Genomic DNA, 19,520 nt, shown 5'->3' on the forward strand with positions numbered 1-19,520 from the left:
CCAGCACAACACACACTAACACACCACCAGTGTCACCACAGCACTGAGTATGATCCACTGCCCAAATCTCATTGTCTTGTTTTCTGCAGTTTCAAAGACACATCAAGAAATCAGAGGGACAGAAGATTCCAAAAGTGGAGTTACAAATCTCTATCTATGGAGTGAAGATATTAGATCCTAAGACGAAGGTTTGCGCATATGACACACAAATCAAAACAAATATGACAACCCTGTGTAGATCCCTATCACTGCTTTCCCTCCCTTCTCTAATCATTTCCTTCTTTCTCAATAAAAAACCCCTTTAGTTTATTAGTTTATTACCATGTGCAGCAGTAGACACACACTTATCTAATGTTTATTCTGAAATGTAGGGTATTTGGAGAGAATGTGTTCCTCTTTGCTGCAGAAACAGCTCCTACTCTTTTGGAAAGGCTTTCGACTAGATGTCAAGTGTCACTTAGGGATGTATAACCCCCCCATCGCTGAGCTGTGTAGCAGTGGAACTGATCGTGTGTAGAGTGATGGACCTCCATCCGACACTTTGGGATGAGCTGGATTGGCGTTTGGGATTCAGAGTTAAACATCCAACATCTGCAGGAGAGCTTATCAAAGCCCTTGTGGCTGCAATCCATAAAATCTTCACAGAAATCTGCTCTAAAGCCTTCCCAGCAGAGTAGAAGCAGGCACTGCAGGAAAGGAGGACAGATTCCCTATTGGTGGGTGAGCAAGTGTCCTCGACTATTTTGGCTTGGTAAAGACTTGTGGACACATGGTATTCCTCTTTTCAATGTGACACTTTTTGTTGATTTTCCATGTTATCGAAGTAGCTTTTCCTTCTCTTCATAGGAAGTGCAGCACAATTGTCAGTTACACCGGATATCCTTCTGTGCAGACGATAAAACAGACAAGAGGATATTCACCTTCATCTGCAAAGACTCCGAATCCAACAAACATCTCTGCTATGTGTTCGACAGTGAAAAATGTGTAAGAAAAATCCATAATAATGACCACAGTCTCTTAGCCCACTGCTGGTCCCATAAACAGTTGTCTGTAATATTTCCATTTCATTCCAAACACATTTAAAGTTTAGTAGGTGATGAACAGTAAACAGAGTTGGAAGTAGTGTGTTACAAATGAACCCTTATACTGTACTTCCACGGTGTTTGCAGGTAATGATTAATGAAACCAATTCACTTTTCAAATTCAATAACGCGAGTATAATTACTGGATTTTTTATGGGCTTGTTAATGTTTACCTTGTGAGAAATTATTCATGGACAACTGCAGAGTGTAGCAGACAAAGGCAGCCAAAATGACGGTGGCTGAGAGAACCCAGTACACTGCAAAAATACAATTTGTATATGCACATGTCAGAAATCTCACAATACAAATTGTAATGACAAAATAAGCCATGTTTCTGGGAGACACAAATAAAGGGAAATGCTGTTTTCCCTAGAAACATTAACTGAAATTGTCACTCCATCAGCAATTTGGAAAAGCTGTGTTGTGTTTGTGAAATGGCAAATGGGTTAAAGCTGCTCGTACTTTCAGTCCAGTTTTGAAAATTAAAAAAAAAAAAAATTAAAGCTGTTCTACAGCTTCAATCACATTCATTGTCTGTAACCTCTTACCCAGTTCAGGGCCATGGTGGGTCAGGATCCTCCCCTGAATCACACTGAATGAATGCAATGGCTGTGTAGTTCCATATAAAACTGTTAGCAAACAATTTAATTCTGTTGTTTTCTTTAACACAGAGTACAAACACAAAATGTTGCATACTAGTGTTTGATTGGAAGGCCTGCTAAGGCTACCATAAATGGGTCAGTCAGAATAGGGCCATTGTGTTTTATAGTCCTACGGCTTAGTTTTCATCACAGTGATAATGTGTACAAAAACAGAACATGGAGAGTTCTCCCAAACTGTGTCACGGTGACACTAAAATAATAGAGCTAGGTGCTCATTAAAAAGAGAACTGAAAGAAGTGAAATGTAAAAGTTAGTAAGTAATTACGTATACAGAAATTAATTCAATTACAGTAACAACTGTAACTAACTACACCTTTCCAGAAATGCAGCACTGATACAACAATACTTCTTGGCCCTTTTAGGCAGAGGAGATCACTCTGACCATTGGCCAGGCATTTGACCTGGCGTACAAAAAGTTTTTGGAGTCGGGAGGAAAAGACGTAGAGACACGGAAACAGATAGGAAGCCTGCAGAAGCGGGTAAGTGTGCGTTGCTAGCACAAATTAGTGGGGCCCTCATGGGGTGAAGATGGGCATGGATCATGGGGGTGTTCATTCATTCTTTTGTTCAATGTCTATAACGGCTTATCCGCTTCAGGGTTGCGAGGTGGGAACACACCCTGGAGGGGGCGCCAGTCTTTCGCAGGGCGACACACACTCACACACGGAGAGAACACACCAAACAGATTTCACATCTGATCATTTGTATCCAAACCACCTCCATTTATGGACATTTATGGACATGGACAACTCTGTCTTAAACAAGTTCACTGTATTGTAAGCTTTTTGCTTGTTCTCAGTCATAATTCAAATTCGACCATGTTCATTCGTCACACAGTGTCCACATCTATTTTTTACATGATTTAAATTGCTTTGTTGGAAGCTGTTTTGTTTGAGGGTCTTTAGTGGCTGGTGTAACATAGTGGGTGACTACTGCTACAGGGTTCAGCCCCCTGTTTGGGTAACCACACAACACTACACCAATAAAAGTCCTTGTGTAAGACTCCTAACACTAAATTTGCTTAGTAAGAATCGTATTTTGCTCTGGATAACAGTGTCTACCAAATGTCGTAAACATAAATGTGTACCTTTCATTCGTCCACACAGATTCAAGAGCTGGAATCTGAAAATACAGAATTGAAAAAGCAGCTGCAAGCTCTGGAGTCCCAGCTGCTGATTGCTCAAGTTCCACCAGTAAGAACCGTATGGAGCTCCAGTCTCTGAGCCTATGTTCCCTCCAGAAGTAAACACGCTCCTGCTGTATTTAATCTTTCTATCTCTCTTCTCTTCTTTCCTCCAGTTGCTTCACATTAACTCTACTAACCAGGACTTTATGCTGCAGAGACCTTCTTCTCTCTTCTGGTGCCACAACCTCACATCTTTCTCTTGCTTAGAAATCTCCTCTGTCACACTAACGCCAATGAGTTCTCCAGATTCCAGTGTTTCGGCTGGAGTCCTGACCCCACCCCCCAACAAACCTGCCCCACCAAAGCCCCTCACTGGAGCCGGTGTCCCTCGGCCTCAAGTAAAACTCCTAGTTCTCTCTCTGTCTCTCTCTAAATATTAATCTCTGTTTGCCTGGTTTCTTATTACTTTGTAGTTTGCAACTATTTTCTTTGTAGGTTTTGGTTGGTTTACAGTGAAGGTTTTGGGAACATGGGGCTTTGCATTACATGCAAATTGCGTTAAATGATTATTTTATGGAAAACGTATCAAAATTGAATATATGAATTTAATATAACACCTTGCTTAAAGTCAAATATGTTTTATTTATTTATGTTTGATTAAATACAGCACACAAGACACACACACACACACAGCCAGTCAGATATATTCTCTAATTTGGTGTGAAGGTGCCCAGGAAGCAGGTCAGTCCTTTTCTGATAAAATAGTTACACCTTGTTTGTTATTTCAGTTTAATTTAGTTACAATACATTGGGATTGACCTCTTTTTAAATAGTTAAACATTACCTTTGTGCCTCAGATGTATCCAGTTAATACCTACAACACTGTAGGGTTTTTTAAATTTGTTTAAGTTGAGGTAAACTTGGATTAAACTACCAACACTTTACCCAATTTAATTCTTAAATATTATGTCATGCAGTGTGTGAGTGAATGTGTGTGGGCGTCCCCTCCAGGGTGTATTCCCGCCTTGTGCCCGATGATTCCAGGTAGGCTCTGGACCCCCCGCGACCCTAAAATTGGATAAGCGGTTACAGATAATGGATGGATGGATTATGTCATGCTGCACAATATATAGTTTTAGCATCATCAGGATGTGCACATGCTCAGTATTCACATTGCAGGAAGTGCACTGTCCAGTTCGGGATAATAAAATCCAACAGGTCAGACCGTAACACTTTTGTTCCTTGGTACAAAATCTCTAACCGTTCTGATTTTCTAACCAATGACTGATCTACAAGTCTCCAAGGGCTCTTGGAGAGACAGGTTTTGTTGCTAGTGAGTTACATGTGCAGGCTCTGAATGCACAGTGAATCACCAACCCCAATCATTCCTGATTAGCTGACTTTAGGCTGGAGAGAGAGAAGAATATTATTGGAACACAGTGGTGTCATGGTGAGCTGACGTGTATTAAACCTCACCCCCTCCAACATCCCTTCAGTGGAGCAGTCCCAGAACTCTCCTGCTTCAGTGTTTGCAGTGTTAATTTTACAGTGTTAAATTTGAAGAAATGACAGTCAGTTCATACTCTGTACAGATGCCCCCCCCCCAAAAAAAACAAACAAAAAGCTCTAGAGTGATCAACTCCATCCAAATACAGCCGTTCCTACTTTTTTAATCGCTACAGAAATAGTACATGCCCTGTATGTGTGATTTAGCTGGTGAAATAAGCTGTGATAGTGGCTCTCAAAAGTCTGTTTGTAAGAAAAATCCCTGACGTTTCTTCTCTGCAGGGCGGAGGAAACTCCAAGGCTCCCACAGATATTTTTGACATGGTTCCCTTCTCTCCTGTGGCTCCTCTGGTGCCTCTTCCAGCCAGCAACACTTCACCCCCTCCACCCCCGGCCAGACCTGCAGAAATCAGTGAGTTTCATCCTCCTCGGCACATTTCACACTGCACTGGACATGACATTCTGTATTTACACGCTCTGCTCTGCACCTGTCACTCTTAAGGATTATTGACACTTCAACAGACATTCTGGCCTAAAACTACCAAGCCATAGGCTTATTCATGCTCTGCCTTATGTTGTAGTGTAGTATGGCACCCATCATCCTCATCAGTTTGTTCAGTACATAACCTGCCATGCATCAGGCAAATACATCTCACAGACTTTGAGAGTAATAAAATTTCTGGCTGCTAGTAGCTCTTTGGCTTGCTTCAATAGTGGAAAGTAAAATCGCAAAAAAAATCCTCAAACCTTAAATATTAATAATTATACCCCTGCATTTGCAGAATTTTCACCCCATCATTAGTAGTCTCCAATTCCTTCTTCTTAGCCATTAGCGGAATACTAACACCATGCCACCAACACTGGGAGAGCGAGCACAAGCAAATGCATCTTGAGACGTGATATCAACCACGTAGCACTGTTGGTAATTCAACATTACCAGACAGCCCAGCACACCGGAGAAGAGCTCTGACTCCAGGTCTGTCACATCAGCTGACAGATGGCCGTATTGGCCAGCGCCGTGCTGTGTGATGAGGAGAGAAAATGGGGTCTTTCAATCCACACAGAGAACAAAACCAATTGTGCTCTGCTAGGACCCTGGCCCCAGATGACTGTGGCATCACCAGGGATTGAACTGGCAATCTCCTGATGATAGGGCCCACGTAGGGCATTTAAACTGCAGCACAGTAATTTTACAACATTTAAACACAGGCAAAAAATAATGTACAAACAAAATGTGCATTATTTGAGCAACACCAAGCTGCAGGGCTACAATGGATAACAAGATCGACAGTCGCTGAAAATAGCAGCAGTTTTAGCAGGTAGCTGGAAATGGACCACCATGGACACAGCAGCAGAGAGCGCAGGTTGCTAGCCTGAGCTATAAATCGCTACATCACTGTATATATTACGTATGACCATATGTATTCCTCTTCATGTTACTGCAAATATTTGCCTGCATGCTTCCAGACCCCAAAATAATTTATGTTCATAAAGTCTCATTACATTAAAAGCAAAGAGCATTTTGTGCTCTCCCTTGTAAAGTTACCATTTTGAAAATACAATGTACAAAGTGAAGTTTCAACCCTGTTAATTTAGTTTTAGTTGTTTATGGGGCAGGTGAACAAATGATTACTCCGTGTCTGCGGTGTGTGATGAAATACAGTGTAATTGCTCTCCCTCTGGTCATTGCTTTTATGAGAACTCCTTCTCCATCTCCTTGTCCTGCTGTTTAAATCGTATTTGAAGGAAACATTCAGTGTCCATTAAAGTGAGGGCAAACTCAAAGTCATCCTGGGGAATGGTTTTCTCACAGCTAGACCTCTATCAATATTCATGATAAGAACATAGAAGGTTATTTTAAAATGTATTCCATTATTCCTCACTGATTAAAACTGCAGCCACTAATCTACAGATTAAATAATCTCAGTGTTGGGCTTCATTCATTATGTAGCTTCCATTATGTTCCATTACTTCTTCATTAATCTCTAAGTGAAAAGCCTCTTTGTGAAGAGTAAAATAAAGCTATTTACATATTTTTTGTTTACTTTTTTATCTTTAAAATAGATATTATTTAATCTACAAACATTGGTATTTACACTCGTTCCTGGAATTAATGTATGTTATTTATATATATAGCAGATAAACCTGTAATAAAATAGTTTGTGTGTAAGCTACATATATTTGTAGAAGGGGTGAAGCACAAGAAAATTGCTGGCGGACGTAGGAAGAAGGCTGCAGGTCCCAGAGTGCATTATGTTAACTACACTGAGGCCAGACATGGTGCTTTACTCTGAAAGTAAATGGATAGTTTATTTTATGGAGTTAGCAGTTCCATTTGAGGATGCAGTAAATGAAGCATTTGAAAGAAACAAGCTGAGGTGAGGGAACGTGGGTGGCAGGCACATGTAATGCCGGTGGAAGTAGGCTTTAGAGGATTTGTAGCCAAGTCGGCCACATCCCATGCAGCTGTGAAGGAGTTATCAGAAACATCTAATGGTGTAGTCAGTGGTTGTGGCTAAAGAGAGCACAGATTATTTTGGGAAATGCACTGTAGAGATGCTATTGTGATTGTTGGTGATATAGCACATAAATTTCACATGGAACTGGTGGCACTGAGCATGCATTAACGGTGCCAATGGGGCTAGGTACAGCTTTAGTCACCAGGGAGGCCAATGTGGATTTACGGTTGTTGATGGTGCAAGGTAAGTAAGGTTGGACTGTAAAGCTGGCTAGGAGGGTGGGGGATTGGGGTCTGGGATGCCAGACTTCACTGTTGAGCCTTCTGGGGGTGTTGCGGCCATAATTTAGCAAAACACCAATGAAAGGAGGTGCCTACCTGATGACCCCTGTGAAGAGCTAGTGATACAGTGGGTAGAGTGTGTACTCATGGGCTGGGCCCAAGGATAGGAGATTTGCATTATATATATATATATATATATATATATATATATATATATATATATATATAATGCAAATGTTTTATAATTATTTATGAAATTAAAATAATGAATATTAGGTTAATGTTTATATCCATTTATTAAAAGTGCCTTCAATTGATATTTTAAGCAATTAACAATATACCACTTTGGTTAATAACATTTAGAATCATTTTATTATTAATATTATATTATTTTAATAATGTAACCATTTTTTTTCAGTAATAATTACATCTGATGTTTTACTTACGGTATATAATGAACCAAAGTTTGGGAAAGAGAGAAAAAAACATTAGCATTAATATTATACTTATATTGTACTTAATTATTTATAATTTAATTTTTTTTTAACAACGTATTATTCGTTTCTGTAAAAAAAGACAGTTGGGCAGTGCTGGTGTCCTCCATTCCTCTCTAATGGGGTGTAATGGTTTTATTTTGCTGGTGTGTCCTGCAGGGAAAGATCTTTTTGGTGCAGAGCCATTTGACCCATTCATCTGTGGAGCGGCTGAGTTCCCTCCGGATATTCAGTCTCGACTGGACGAGATGCAGGTGACCGCATGACTGTGTTATTAAGAAATAGACCTCTGTAAGTCCAGCTGTGGAGCTGACAGTGTATACAACCACCTCAGCACTGACCCTCACCTTTTCTTTTCCCACTCACATCACTCACAGAAATGAACCCGGTAACACTTCCAATGAATTCTGTGTTCACGGTTCTTTAGAAATGCATTATTTCACTGTCCGGTCATAACACCATGACCTCATCCTTCTTTCTACACTCACTGTCCATTCTCTCAGCTCCACTGACTACACAGGAGCACTCTGTAGTCTGTCTTTTTCTCTGAATACTTAGCCCTTGTTCACCCTGTTCTTCAGCGATGTGTTGTACTGGTGCGTGTGGATCAGTCACAGCAGTGCTGCTGGAGTTTTTAAACCCTGTGTCCACTCTCTGTCCACTCTGTGAGACACTCCTCCCTCGTTGGTCCACCTTGTAGATGTAAAGTCAGAGACAGTAGCTCATCTGTCGCTGCACAGTGTGTGTCGCTCGTCCTCTAGTCCTTCATCAGTGACACAGGACGCTGTCGGCTGGATGTGTTTGTTTGGTGGACTATTCTCAGTCCAGCAGTGACACTAAGGGCTTTAAAATGTCTAGCAGCACTGCTGTGTCTGATCCACTCTACATCAGCACAACACACACTAACACACCACCAACAAGCCAGTGTCACTGCACCACCCAAATCATACCTTCTCTGTGGGCGTCCTAACCATGAAAGACAGCTAACAAAGTATTCAGAGCCACAGACAGACTGCAGTCTGTAATTGTAGAACAACACAGGAAACTAAACCCCTGTGCACAGGTTTTAATGCGTAATGAAACATGATGTATGGTCTTGCTTTGTGATCTAATATGCATGTAATTTTAGGTGTAGTAATACAGGCTTATGCCAGGTATTACAATATTTTTTGTATGCCATTTAATACCTTACAGTTGCATTCATAATGCCGTATGAAAACAGAGTTCACAGGAAGTTTTACCAAACACCCTGCTACACTGAGCCACACTCTGAGCCAAAGAACACAATGACAAGGGTGTGTAGAGAAGTCAAAATCATACTCAAGAAAAAGTATTGAGAATAAGTATGGATCCCTGACCAATCCTTTTGTCTTTAAACAGAGCTGTGTTTATCTGTGTCAGTCAGTAGAGGAGCGTGAGCTGTGTCACTAATAGCACAGATAGCATTCTGCACATCACAGATAACAAAACTAATAATACTGCATCCAGACAGTGCACCAGACAGGGAAACATGAGCCTTATGCAAGTGCAAAAACCTTCATTTAATGACCGACACTGTGCCCTACGGAGGGTATGGGATTTGGCCTTGACTTTTCTTCAGCATATAACCACCACTCGCTGACCACTCACATGATCAGACACTGGTAACTGCTTTATTGAGCACTGTGATGTTAATTGAGTGTCAGATCCAACACTACGTAGATATTGAGTCCTCATCTCATCTTTTCTACTCATCTCTTCTTGGATCAGTTTGGTCTACAATAAAAATCTAAAACTCCAAAGATGTTGTTAGACCAATCACAAAGCAGCAACACAATCTCACTCAGTGAGCACAATAAGGAGAAGTATGCCCCCCAGTCCCTGTGTAATTAGTGCATGTTCCCAGCAGTGTTGTTCCATCTGTGTGTGTCCCACTGAGGGACACGAACACAGCTCAGGTGTTCTCCTGAACAGATGTTCAGAACCACCTTAACAACTTACACTTTGCTGATTTTGCTTTACTTAAGGACCATTAAGTGTAAGAGCACACGAAGTCTGTGGAAGTGACCGAACAGTACATTGTTTTTTTATAACTGTTATCACAATGTTCACGTTTGTGGCACTGATACCAGACGTGTCTGCACTATACAAATGTGAAATTTAACACATCAATTTGTGTCCTGACTGTTCAGATGTGTTCATTTGAACTGAAGAACGCTCCATTTAATAAAAAAACAGTTCTAGTCAAAACAATAAAGGCCTCTAATCATTAAACTCTACACCAATCAGCCAAAACATTAAAATCACCTTTGTTTTTACACCCTTTGTTAATTTTAATAGCTCCACTGACCAATTAAGCGCACTGTGTATTTTCGCAATTACAGAGTGTAGTCCAGCGATTGCTCTGCATACTTCATGGACAGGACTCCCCAGAAGAGATGTGATATTGGGAGGGTTGCTTCCTCAATATCCATGGCTGATGTTTCATACTGCACACAAAAACAACAAACACAGCTGAGCTCTGCTTCATGAAAAAAAAAAAAAGAAACAAGCAACTAAAGCAGGCCTTGAACATTTCCGAACACAGTGTGAACAGAGATTTTAATAATACCCACATGATGTAGTTGCACAAAGGAATATCAGCACGCAGAGCTGCTTTTATGCTTTTATAGACACTAACTTTGTTTCCCAACTAACCAGCTCTTTCTCTCTTCCCTTCTGCAACTGACAGCGGCAGAGATGGTGTGTATCCCTCCATTCTCACATCGTTCAGTGTCCTTTGTGAAAAATGAAAGACATGTCCTGTGTTCATATGTTGTAGAAAAACAAAAATCAGAAAAAAGTTTGATTGAGAGTTTTGTTTTAACAGCCAAAATATTATTTTGCGTTTATGCTTGTAATTAAATTCTGTGATTAATTCAGCGTGATAGTTGAGTTGTTTATTGTCTGAAGTGTATTTGATCCTCAGTATTTAATGAAATCTGTGGTCAAACTGAAGCTGCCGAAGATGTGGCCTTTTTTTTTAACTGTTTATTTAGTTTGGGGTTTACTTTATCTTTGTTATTGAAGTTTCATGTGTTTTGGTGTTTCTGGTTTTTGTGATTACTTTTTGTCAGAGTTTAGATTGAGACCCTGTCGTTACTGAGCCTGCTCAACAGTGTTTCAGAAAATAAACATTGAACAAAATGTGTGGAATGTATTGAAAATTATTTTTAGTTTATTGTAAATGTATTATATTTGAATGATACTAATAAATAATGGTTAATAGTATTGTTTGAACAAAATAATACATTCAATAATACACAGTCTAAATATATATTTTATTATTGTACATTACTAAAATCACTAAAAACACAGCTGAGCATTTGGTTGAAAATGCACAAGGTTAACATTGAACTATTAAAAATAAACCCTGCTCCTACTGTTTATTGAGGGCAGATACAGTTTTCAAACACGTCCGCTTGAGGAACTCGACTCCTCTGAAGAAGTAAAGATACCCCAAGAAGGAGTTAAATTGATGCTGGGTCAGAGACTGGTAATTTTCAGTCTCAAGATAAAGACTAGACTCAAGCACTACAACACTCCCATTGACTTTGACTGTGTATTTGAAGGTAGAAGGTACTTTTACTGTGAAAACATTGTGATATTTGAGCTCATTGTTTTGTGTTTTTCAGGAGGGGTTCAAAATGGGACTAACAGTAGAGGGCACTGTGTTCTCCCTTGATCCGCTCGAGGGTCGCTGCTGATGCCAAGAAGACCAGTTTTCTTACACAACTGTTCGCCCATTTGTATTAAAGTACCAAACTTGGGTCTACAGTCAAGATGTCAATGTTCTCATCTTGAGATTTCTATGTATTTGCATTTGGATTTGGTTTACACAAGAAAAGGGGTATATTCAAATGAGAATGCTAGATCACTATTTTTGTAAGAACTGTAATGAAGTGGTGTAGTTTTGAGGCACTGAAGGATGTAGATAGTTTTACCAATGGTAAGCTCTGTGGTGAAGATCAGAAATCACTTTGACAGAACTCTCATGTATCTCTCAGCAACACTTCCTATGAATCCTGTATTCATAACATTTTATTAAGGCAATTATATGCCATACACAATGCCTTTTAATATATCCCATAACTGCTGTTAAGTGCTTACACTTTCATACACCCGACTCTAACATCTTGTTTCTTAAAGTAATACAGCGTTTGTGTCTGAAACAGAATTTAGGAACCTGAATTCGTTTCTACATGTGCTTTCTTGAGTCAGTAACCTTTAGATAACAGTATCTGACATGAAAATACCTATAAACAAATCTGGTTGGAGAAACACCTCAAATACAGCCACACAAAGTTGACAAGATACTGACATGCTAATGTTCAGTGGCCAGAATAGTTTCAACTGTGGAGATATCAGAACAGAAAGCAGGTGGCGTTTGATACAAACGATTGATTTAGACACAACTCAATGCCTTTCTCCCTCAGAAATCAGGACGATTCAAGCTGTGTTCCGAAGGGCAGTGTAGACCACAATCTTGTAGCACATTATGTTTGCAGTGTTCTTATCAGAAAGTGTTATAATCAACGTTGGAACCTGACTTCATAATATCTGGCTTTATACTTTAGGTGTCATTCAAGTAATTCTACCAACCTTCCAGCAATGATATATGCTTTTGCATTGCAAGTTTTTACGCTAGTCATATAACACAGTTTATTATGAATACAGAATTCATAGAAAATGTTATCAAGCTCAATTTATTTCTTCATTACACCAAGCATCCACATTTACACAGCATGCAGTGTAACACAATTATTTGTACCTTAGATTAAAAAGAAAAAAAACAGAAAACAAAGAAAGTAATGCATTAACAAAAATGATCCTGGAATCTCAGACTCACACTTCTTTTACTAAAGTAGATCATGAGGATCACTTTTTCTTGTTTACTGCAATGGATCCATTGTAATATTTTCTTAACTGGACATCGATATTTTTGATGGTTTTATAACTACATAGCTGGATTATTTGCCTAATAATGTGTACTTCTATTGCATTTTCATTTCTATTTTTTAGTATATTGCACCAGGAAGCACTTTGGAGGAAAAAAGGAAATCTCTGTCCATATGTATTTACTTGGTATTTTACTTGGTATGCAGTATTTTAGCCTTTGCTGTTGTAGTCATTAAAAACAGTACTATGAGTTCTCCTTGTCAGTGTCATTGATTTAATTTCCACTAAAGTCATAATTTAATCACCATTAAAATACTACGTAAATGACACTAGAGCATCCCTCAACCTTAATGCTCTTTAGGAATGCAAAGTTATATGCACGTGAAGGATTATGCAAATATTAAACGTCCCATTTCCAAACTCCACCCTTCCCCAACTACCAATGCAGAACAAATTGAGAAGAAGCAATGTCAGGCTAAAATAAGCTCCATTAAGTTTGCTAATGAGAAAACAAAATGGCAACATGATAAATTTGGAGTTTTATTACTATTTTCTCCCCACTTCCCAGTATAAGTGAATGTAACAAAGTTTTGTACTGTTTTATTTTAACAACGTGTATTTTTAAAGACTTTCTCCAATTTTATATTCTTCGCATGTGTGTGTTGTGTTGTGTTGTTCATATGCTACAAGATGAACCATTAGTGAAAAAAGCAGTCAAGGCAATGGCTGAGAAACTACAGCTGCTTTGTAACTACAGATTTCCAGAGAGAGTCTCAAATGAGGATACATAGAGCCAGGATTTCTTACGTCATCAACTTACTCAGTCGATCAATTCAACTTGTAGGTGGGGCCTTCAAGCTGCAGGTGAGTTGTGTAGAGGTGAGTGGAGATGTAGATGGGGACTAACTCTGAATTCACAGAATCCATCATTCACATATTGAATGAAGACAAAGTTATAGAGTTGTATCAGCCAATTTTTAAAAAAACTAGGGACCATTTTTCCAGACGTGTAATAGATGACCAGCGAATATATGATGTTTTAATAGCATGTAGTGTGAAAAAGCACATCTTTTTCCAGATATTGTTTAGGGGTTCAGTGGTTTATTACAATGTAGGACAAAAACAATTCATACAACTGAACGAATGTTTCAAACCAATTTTCCTGAGCTTGTGTTTTTATAAGATTATACGATCTTTTATCACGTGCTAGTAATGTGTAAGATAACTAACAATCAAGGAAACATATGTATGTAATTTGTAAAATTAATTAATGAAACAAATATAAATGGCCAGAATTAACTTATTTGTAAACGAAGTGATCTTCGTTTAGTCATGACTTCTACTTTGGAGACACCACCTTTGCCTTTTTTTCTTTCTTCATTTTACAAAAGTTCTTCTAGCTTGTTTAGATACTCTCCTAGAAATTTTCTCCTGATGATATTGAACTGTAGCTCCTGGGTGAACTCATCCTCTTTTGATTGCTGGATGAAAAGCTTCCATTCGAGATGTAGCCGAAGCATCCTGGAGACCCCCAGCAAGGGTAAGCTGTAGTCATCCATGTTTATAAAATGTGTAATTTATTTCTCTTCAAAGCTTTTCATAGCCTTTTCCCCCCAGCAGTAGATTATTCTGAATGTACAAGCCACATTTTAAAAACCACAAGTTAAAATAATATTCACAAAATGACATTTGAACAATTCAGATGTTACAACACTAAGTTCCTTATTAAGAAACATTTAGAAACACATTCAAAAGTAGGTAAACCTTTCCATTGCTGATTTTTTTTAAAACTACGGTTTTGCACTTTTAGCCAACATCTTTAATTTTAAGTGTTTTACATTCGAACAGTGGTAATAGGTACCACATGCTCTAGTCATGTGAACGTACATCAATTACGATATTTTGCTTGCAATATTTCATGCATTCAACAAATACGCGCAACTGAAGCAACCTCCAGAATATCCTTCACTGAGAATAAAATGGGGAAACAGGAATCACCAGGTATATGTTTTAATTTTGCAAAGCAAAAATACATGAAAATATCTTTCCAGCCAATTTTTTTTCGCATCAGGCAAAGTCTAGGTTTAAAATAAAAAAAGGAAAATGCTCGGCTAGTAAAATGTAACATGCTTCAGAAAGTAGAGTTATGGGTAATTCCAGCTGTATGACTTTCTCTAGAAGGCATGCCCAAGATATTATGCATATGCTTTTTTTGGTTGTGGACCTGCAGTACATTCTCTTGTGGTCTGAAACCAAGTCCATATTTATCTACAAAAGCTGGCTTTAGAAAAATAACCCATGAAAGAATAATAAGTACCATGCATTAAATTTCATGTACGTGATTAAAATGAGACGCTGAGTTTGTGTGGTGGTCAGTGTTGGATTTTATTTTAATTCCTGTACCCTGCTCTGTACCTGTAGCTGAGAGAAGTTTGACATCACTGACTTCCCGCAGTTTATAGAGACGAGGTAGCTTTCGCTAATGAATCAATGTATTCAGTTTTAATGGTCAGTTTCATTCAAAACATCATACAAGGCAAATTTAACAGAATAGATATTTTTCTTAAGAACACCGTTTTCTTTCCGCAAAAACTACTCACGCCAGAACACGTTTCCTCCGTAGCACCATGTGTTTTGGTTTTGAAAACAAATACAAAAGCACGATAGAAAAATATGTAAATTCATACAATTCTTAAATGGGTCTAGTGTTGTTACAGTAGCCTTTCGAACTCATTTTCTGTCAAACGGGTGGAATGGACATCATGATATAGGACAGCAGTTGATAGACCTTGAATTTCTAATCTATCCGTGTATCTTTGTGTATCATATAGTCAGAGATTCTATGTCTTTTATTATTGATATTTCAGTTAATAGGGGACCATCTGCTGCAATGTCTTGAAAGGCACAATAAATATCCTGCTACAGGGCCGGAACAGTCCGCTGTACTTTATGTACAAGGCTGAGCAAGTCAGCAGTTCAAGAGTCTCAGGATTCTCTTCTATGCATCTCTGCCGTCTGCTTTACAAGAAGCAAACTGGCCCAATGTCGATGCCAAACTCCTGATTAGGACCACCAACGTCCACAGGGGCAATGTCCACAATGGGTAACCTGGCCGTTTTCTGTGTCCTGTATTCAAATACGGTCTTACCCCAGTTTCCATTCGCTTGCTGTGAAGGGAGAAAAAGACAGATATCACGTTATATATAAGCCCATTTAAGTGTGAATAACAAAAAAGGAAGTTTCTGACACCTGACACTGAATATTCTTCCAAAATTAATCAATTAGGAATATTCTACACTCTTAAGCAATGTCAATAATGCAGCAGTTCTCAATCTGAAGGCTTTGGCTCCATGAGGGACTGCAGATGAGCATAACAAGGATGTTGTTTTATACAAGTCATTTTAACCTCTCTCTCAGCATTTGATGGCATTCAGCCATAAGAACATTAGTGGGGTCTGGTACAGATGTGGGATTGCTAGTTTTCCAACGAAATAGCATTTCCGCAGCCATGCTGGGAGGTTCCTGCTGATTGAGCAATGTGTCCCAAGAAAAGCATTTCATTCCACTCCTTTATAGAGATTATACAAGCTGTGTGTACAAAACTGAACAAGTGTGTCCAATTATAGGTCAGTTGTATGTGCAGCTTGGGACAATCCAGCACAATGGACAAGGTTCTGGTAAAACATGGTTCTGCTTCATTAAGTTAAAATAAATACCAGCGGCTGCACTGATTTTTGCTCTCCGCAAAAAGGGGCATAGACTAAAAGTTGCTCCTGAGAACTGCTGCAATAATGTATCAACACTGAAATCCACCCCTTGTGGATTCAATTTAGGAATCATGTTCTATTCCCTCCACTGGGGAGATAAGAGAAAACAGACTTACAGAGCAGCTGTCCTCCAGCACAGTGTATCTAAAGCGGTTGTTTCCCTCAGCTTTCAGCTCAAGATCGTTGGAGGCCTTCAGAATGACTGCTTTCTTCAGGTTTCCAGTTGCTTCATCTTTGTAGCCCACAGTGTTCTTGCAATGATAAGTGATGGTTTGAGAAGCTTCCTTAGAAAGCAAGCGGATGAAGGTCATCTGGACTGTGACCGAGTTGGCTGCTTGGTCTTTGTTCCCATAGGTGAACTGAAGAATAACAAGGGCATGTATTAGACATGTTTTCTTGCTTTTTATTTTTTTGCTTTTCTTCATTTAATTGATATTCTAATATCAATCATCAGTGTGAGCAGAAAGAAATAAGGCCAGATGAGTACCATAAACATAACTGATGATCAACTGGTCAGAACACAAGCTTAAACATCCATATTTAACTGTTATATTTCTATCTTTAAATGACATTTGAAAGCACAGCTGTACAGAAATTAGACACTGGATGGACTGATACAAATGATTCAAAGTTACTAAATAGAAAACTTAATGAAGAATATTGTTTCTTCAAATCTTTGGATATATGAAGTATGTTTTAATTCAACACCAACTATATATATATAAGTGATGCTCTGAAACTGACATATTAATTGTATTCAAATTCAAGACGTGTGGTTTGTTTTACAACAAAGTGTGACGATTCACATTGCTGCTTCTGTTTACAGCCACATTTTGGGAACATACAAGACACACAGGTTTAGAACTGACTGTACACTGACTGAAAGAACGGCTGTCATTTTGGAGAACTCTCCCAACCGTCTCGCTCTCTCTAGTTGACTGACCATGCATTGTAAACAATCAATTTGATTGGCTCAATTGAGAAAATATACCGCCACATAAAATGGATTAGCTGTGCCCTTTATTTTTGCGATGACTGTCTGACAAATAGTACTTCGTTAACATATTATTTTATTCCTATTTATTTATTACAACCTGGTCAAGGTCTGCAATCTGATGATCCCCGAAGTGGTGATGACCACTGTGCACACTCGTGGTGGCTATGAGATCTGTACTCACGTAATTTCCACCACTCATGGTTCCAAACCACACAGGTTTATTCCCTGGGGAATTCCACCATGACTTGCGAGGTATGTTGGAGGGGTTGGCTGAGATGCAGGTCTCTCCTGTGTCCATATTGCAGTAAACTTTAATTGCATCCTCAGAACTGCCTTGATTTGGATCTACCCAGTATTCACCTACACAAAGACATCAAACAATTCCAATCCTAAGTACACAAAAGCAGGTACCATTTTCATTTCTGTGACCCATAGGAAAGAATATCAAAAAGTATATATCTGTAATATCTCTATAGTCTTTTTTAATACTAGAAGTGATGAAAGAATTGATTACTCCAACATTAGAAATATATTTGGTCAAAACAATGGAATCTCTCATCATGATCCCACATATCAACATCCTTTGACTAAATGGCATTCAACAAAACAAAGACTGACCCATGCATGACCTTGTGAAGGTGACTTACCACTCTTTTTCAGAGGGTAGCACTGCTTCAGGTCCTCACAGGTCCTGGCGGGGTGTTTCTTACTGCCATCAGGGCTGCGCATGTTCTCAATCTGGCTGCTCAGAGCCTTCAAAGTGGCCTGGACTCCTGGGTCAGCCTGGAACACATCTGTGGAATTTGACTTGGGCATAGCTTCATCTTCTGGGAATTCGGGAGGAGGAGGACCAGCATCATAATCTTGAGGGCCTCCAAATAGGTCATCTAAAGCAGCAGTTGGGGGTCCAGGAGAGCCAGGGGGGCCTGGAGGACCAGGTTCTCCCGGAGGTCCCTGTTTGTATAAAAAAGAGAAAATGATGTTCAGAAAGTGTAAATAAAATTTGATGCATCTAGATGTAGATGGGTAACAAATTACAGGGAAAGCTGGAATAAATGAGTGGAGTAACATAACGAGAGCAGATGGCTCCAGACAGGTGGGCTGTGTCATGTATGAGATGCTAAGCAAGTATGGCAAGAGGAACTAAATCTGACTTTGAAAGAGGTTTTATTATTCAGGTATTATTCAGGCATGATTCAGGCAGATGTCCTGTTTATCTGAGTTCTGTTTTAATAAGGACCTTATTTGACCATGATGCTGCAATATGAGAACGAACAAAGAGGAACAATGTGGTATTAAACTCTGCCAGCAAGGACAGTTTGTCCCTCATAGTTCACTACAGCTTGACCTATGGCCTTGGGCATCACCGGATATTGTGGGCACTGGAGGATCTAAACTGGGCAGTCAATAAATGATAAACTAGTGGAAGGAATTTTTTGTGAAATCCTCTAAAGGCCAATGAAAACTTTAAGAATATCTCAACATCACTGCTGATTGAACTTTTTTCATGCTTATTCATCCACACATGGACATTTCCAGGGTGATAATGCATCATAACCCTATAAACGTGTAATCCCTGAATTGCAACCAGACTGATCCACTGTTTCGGTGGCCGACCCAGTGCATAGATACCTTCGTAAGACCGTACAGTCATCGCAGCTGCAGCAGTGGTTTCCACATGGTGCAACATTAGTGCAAATTAAATATAATTTTTGCTCTGGCCAATCCATGCTTGTTGAAGCATGAACGAGATCCGGTCATAGAAATGTTTATTAAATGAACTGGTTAATGGGTGTCTATGGGGGTTCTGAGATGCATAGAAATGAGATACACACCTCTGGTCCAGTGTCCCCACTTATTCCTCTTTGTCCAGGTGGTCCCATTGGCCCAGGCTGCCCAATGTAGCCTTCTTTACCTGGTGGTCCTATTGGTCCAGGTGGACCCTATGAGGAATATAATTGATATTTTATGAATTCATTAATTTACACAGTAGAATAATCCTCTCATAAGCTCCATCAAGAATCCACAAAATGCACTTACCCTTTGTCCACTGGGTCCAAAAATTCCGGGAGGTCCTTGATCACCAGTTGTACCCTAAATACAGAGGGTCATATCATTATAACGAAAATTACAGAGATATAACAGAGACAAGCACTGGACTCTGATATCTTTATTTTATATCTTTTATAACAGATTCAGGCTTTTAGCTTAAAGATTAACACATTAAAT

General features: G+C 39.2%; 2 protein-coding genes across 6 annotated transcripts in view; one reads left to right on the forward strand and one right to left on the reverse strand.

Annotated features, from left to right (window-relative positions):
• gulp1a (GULP PTB domain containing engulfment adaptor 1a) overlaps positions 1-12,764 on the forward strand; it is a 135,319-nt gene extending 122,555 nt beyond the window's left edge. For 3 of the 5 annotated variants that reach the window (XM_066686401.1, XM_066686402.1, XM_066686403.1), the window contains 8 exons: positions 90-188; positions 847-984; positions 2,107-2,223; positions 2,851-2,937; positions 3,044-3,268; positions 4,659-4,788; positions 7,770-7,864; positions 11,264-12,764. In XM_066686401.1, coding sequence (XP_066542498.1) covers positions 90-188; positions 847-984; positions 2,107-2,223; positions 2,851-2,937; positions 3,044-3,268; positions 4,659-4,788; positions 7,770-7,864; positions 11,264-11,335 — 963 coding nt within the window. In that variant the 3' untranslated portion in view covers positions 11,336-12,764. Of the gene's footprint in view, positions 1-89; positions 189-846; positions 985-2,106; positions 2,224-2,850; positions 2,938-3,043; positions 3,269-4,658; positions 4,789-7,769; positions 7,902-11,263 lie in introns of all 5 variants that reach the window. The other 2 variants (XM_066686404.1, XM_066686405.1) reach the window with 2 other exon arrangements.
• Positions 12,765-13,626: 862 nt separating this feature from the next.
• Positions 13,627-19,520, reverse strand: part of col5a2a (collagen, type V, alpha 2a) — a 47,453-nt gene continuing 41,559 nt past the window's right edge. Inside the window, exons 49-54 of the mRNA XM_066686507.1 lie at positions 19,332-19,385; positions 19,127-19,234; positions 17,939-18,245; positions 17,473-17,651; positions 16,411-16,653; positions 13,627-15,694 (exon numbers count right to left, since the gene is read on the reverse strand). Coding sequence (XP_066542604.1) covers positions 15,548-15,694; positions 16,411-16,653; positions 17,473-17,651; positions 17,939-18,245; positions 19,127-19,234; positions 19,332-19,385 — 1,038 coding nt within the window. The 3' untranslated portion in view covers positions 13,627-15,547. The remainder of the gene's footprint in view (positions 15,695-16,410; positions 16,654-17,472; positions 17,652-17,938; positions 18,246-19,126; positions 19,235-19,331; positions 19,386-19,520) is intronic.

This window comes from Hoplias malabaricus, chromosome 12 (genome assembly GCF_029633855.1).
Source record: "Hoplias malabaricus isolate fHopMal1 chromosome 12, fHopMal1.hap1, whole genome shotgun sequence".
In the NCBI taxonomy this organism is placed as follows: Eukaryota; Metazoa; Chordata; class Actinopteri; order Characiformes; family Erythrinidae; genus Hoplias; species Hoplias malabaricus.